General features: G+C 50.7%; 1 protein-coding gene across 1 annotated transcript in view; it reads right to left on the reverse strand.

The window, feature by feature from the left end:
- Positions 1 to 1,821, reverse strand: part of MONBRDRAFT_13149 (uncharacterized protein) — a gene marked incomplete at both ends in the record, with an annotated part of 7,705 nt that extends 5,884 nt beyond the window's left edge. The window contains 2 exons of the mRNA XM_001751049.1: positions 54 to 527; positions 1,489 to 1,821. Coding sequence (XP_001751101.1) covers positions 54 to 527; positions 1,489 to 1,821 — 807 coding nt within the window. The remainder of the gene's footprint in view (positions 1 to 53; positions 528 to 1,488) is intronic.
- Positions 1,822 to 1,943: the final 122 nt, after the last annotated feature.

Consider the following 1,943-nt stretch of genomic DNA (forward strand, 5'->3'; position numbering starts at 1 on the left):
AGCCGATCGTGCAAAATGACTGCGTGCGGCCGAGACCAGAGGGAGATACTCACTTGCTCGCTGTGATAGTTGGTATTAAAGTACGACCAGAAATACTCTACGGGACACGATTTTGACTTGAAGGTGGTGGTGACTCCTCCGTACTTCTCACTGGCGTAGTTATAAAGACTCTTAAATTCAGCCTCGGTGTTGGCGAGGGTCATGTCCTTGAGTGCGGCAAACAAGCCCTCGGGTGCCTTGGGACCCAGTCGGCGATGCCAGGCTTGAAAGACGTGAAACTGGCAATAAAAGCACGCAATTTCTTTGCTGCCGCGCTCCTTACTGAGCAAATCAAAGGCGTCGGTGCAACCATTGATTAGCTTCCTGTCCATGTCCGTAAGCACAAAGGCCGGCAACGGCACTTCAGGGTTAAAGCGCCAGAGCACCTCAACAAATCGTGCGACTGCTGAAGCTGATAGGCCATTGATAAAGGCGTGGCCAATGACAACGCCCCGTCCGGTATTGGGCTCCTCTGTCAAAATCGAGACCTAGGCCGAGTAACGTGAGGTGTGAGAAAAAGAAATGAATTTCAAACAGCCTTCAATAGCGCTGAGCAAACGACTACGCGCCTAACCAGCTCATGAGAGTACCGAGTCATTCCGTGTGTTCCATCCATGTAAATGATGCTGTCCTTTGTAATCAGCTGCTTCATCCAATATCGATGGAGTGGTGACTGTATCACCATCAATTCAAACCCACCCTTGAGAGCCATGCCATCCGCTGAAGGACGCGGTGTCTGAACTGTACAAGCAAACAGACAAATACGAGAAACATGCTTGATAAGCTTGCTTAATAAGCTAGATAAACCAAGACCCAGTGCTTGGCAGACTCGAAAGCTCGGGAGTGACTTTTGTGCGTGTGGGGTGCTTGAAAAGGCGATACGCACGGCGGCGGCCGGCATACACGCAAACGTACGGTTATCGCTGAGTTCTTTGAAGGTTTGACAGTCATGATCGCGCTGCGCATACTGCAACGCATAAAATAAGGAAGATTCAAAAGAAATTCCTGTGAGCATGAGCCAGGAGACGTCATGGCAGTTCCACGTAGCTTGACTGTGTTCCCTTGCGCGTGATACAGACCAGTATGCTACACTCCGTGGGATCGCCTGATAAGCTCTCCGTCACTAGCTGTTGCACAGAAGTGTGATCTTGTGTGGCACGCCGCCCGGCAGTGTCGCGCAAGGAGTGATTGTTGACATCCTTGGCAGAGACAATAAAATCTCGTGAATTCTCCGGGACTTGTGCCCTGATAATACGCCTGATGTAGATGCTTGGCACACCCATAGATGACAAATGTGCAATCTCTGATTTGGCCCAGTGGCTGAGGGAAATATTGTGCATGTAGGACTTGTGAGTGTGCTCATCAAAAATCTCCAGCTACACCATCAAGTCAGAACGGCGTATGAGCGATTTCTGTTTGCAGGATTGAAATTTGCAAGCCGGGACCAACCTCAAAGGAGCCATCATCCAGCTCCTGCTGCCACATGTACGCATAGCAGACCACTTTCTGAGATTCTTCTTGTTCCAAAACGCAATCAGGTTCGTCCTCATGCCTTTGGTGGTCAGCAAATGCTTGCTCACTCATCACCGAGTCATGCTGCCCGTGACGTGAATCAATGTCCAAGTTTGCATGCAGGCTGCTGTTGCCCGCTTCCTGTTCCTGACTCTGCGCTACACGCTGCTGTTCTACACGACGCTTTTCAGGTGGGGGAAGCCCGTGTCTCGAGCAGTGATAGTAGTTGCCTCGACGATCAAAGCGACATGCAGAGGAGTTGGAGTACATCTGAATAAAGTCTTTCAGCTCCTCATGCGTATCAAACCGAATCTGATCGATCTGCAGCTCGACCTGGTGTGCTTCTCGCACGTGTCTGACCCAGTCTCGCCGAGACCGAAAGCGCGCTGACA

Source organism: Monosiga brevicollis, genomic scaffold (genome assembly GCF_000002865.3).
Source record: "Monosiga brevicollis MX1 MONBRscaffold_106 genomic scaffold, whole genome shotgun sequence".
Classification (NCBI taxonomy): Eukaryota; class Choanoflagellata; order Craspedida; family Salpingoecidae; genus Monosiga; species Monosiga brevicollis.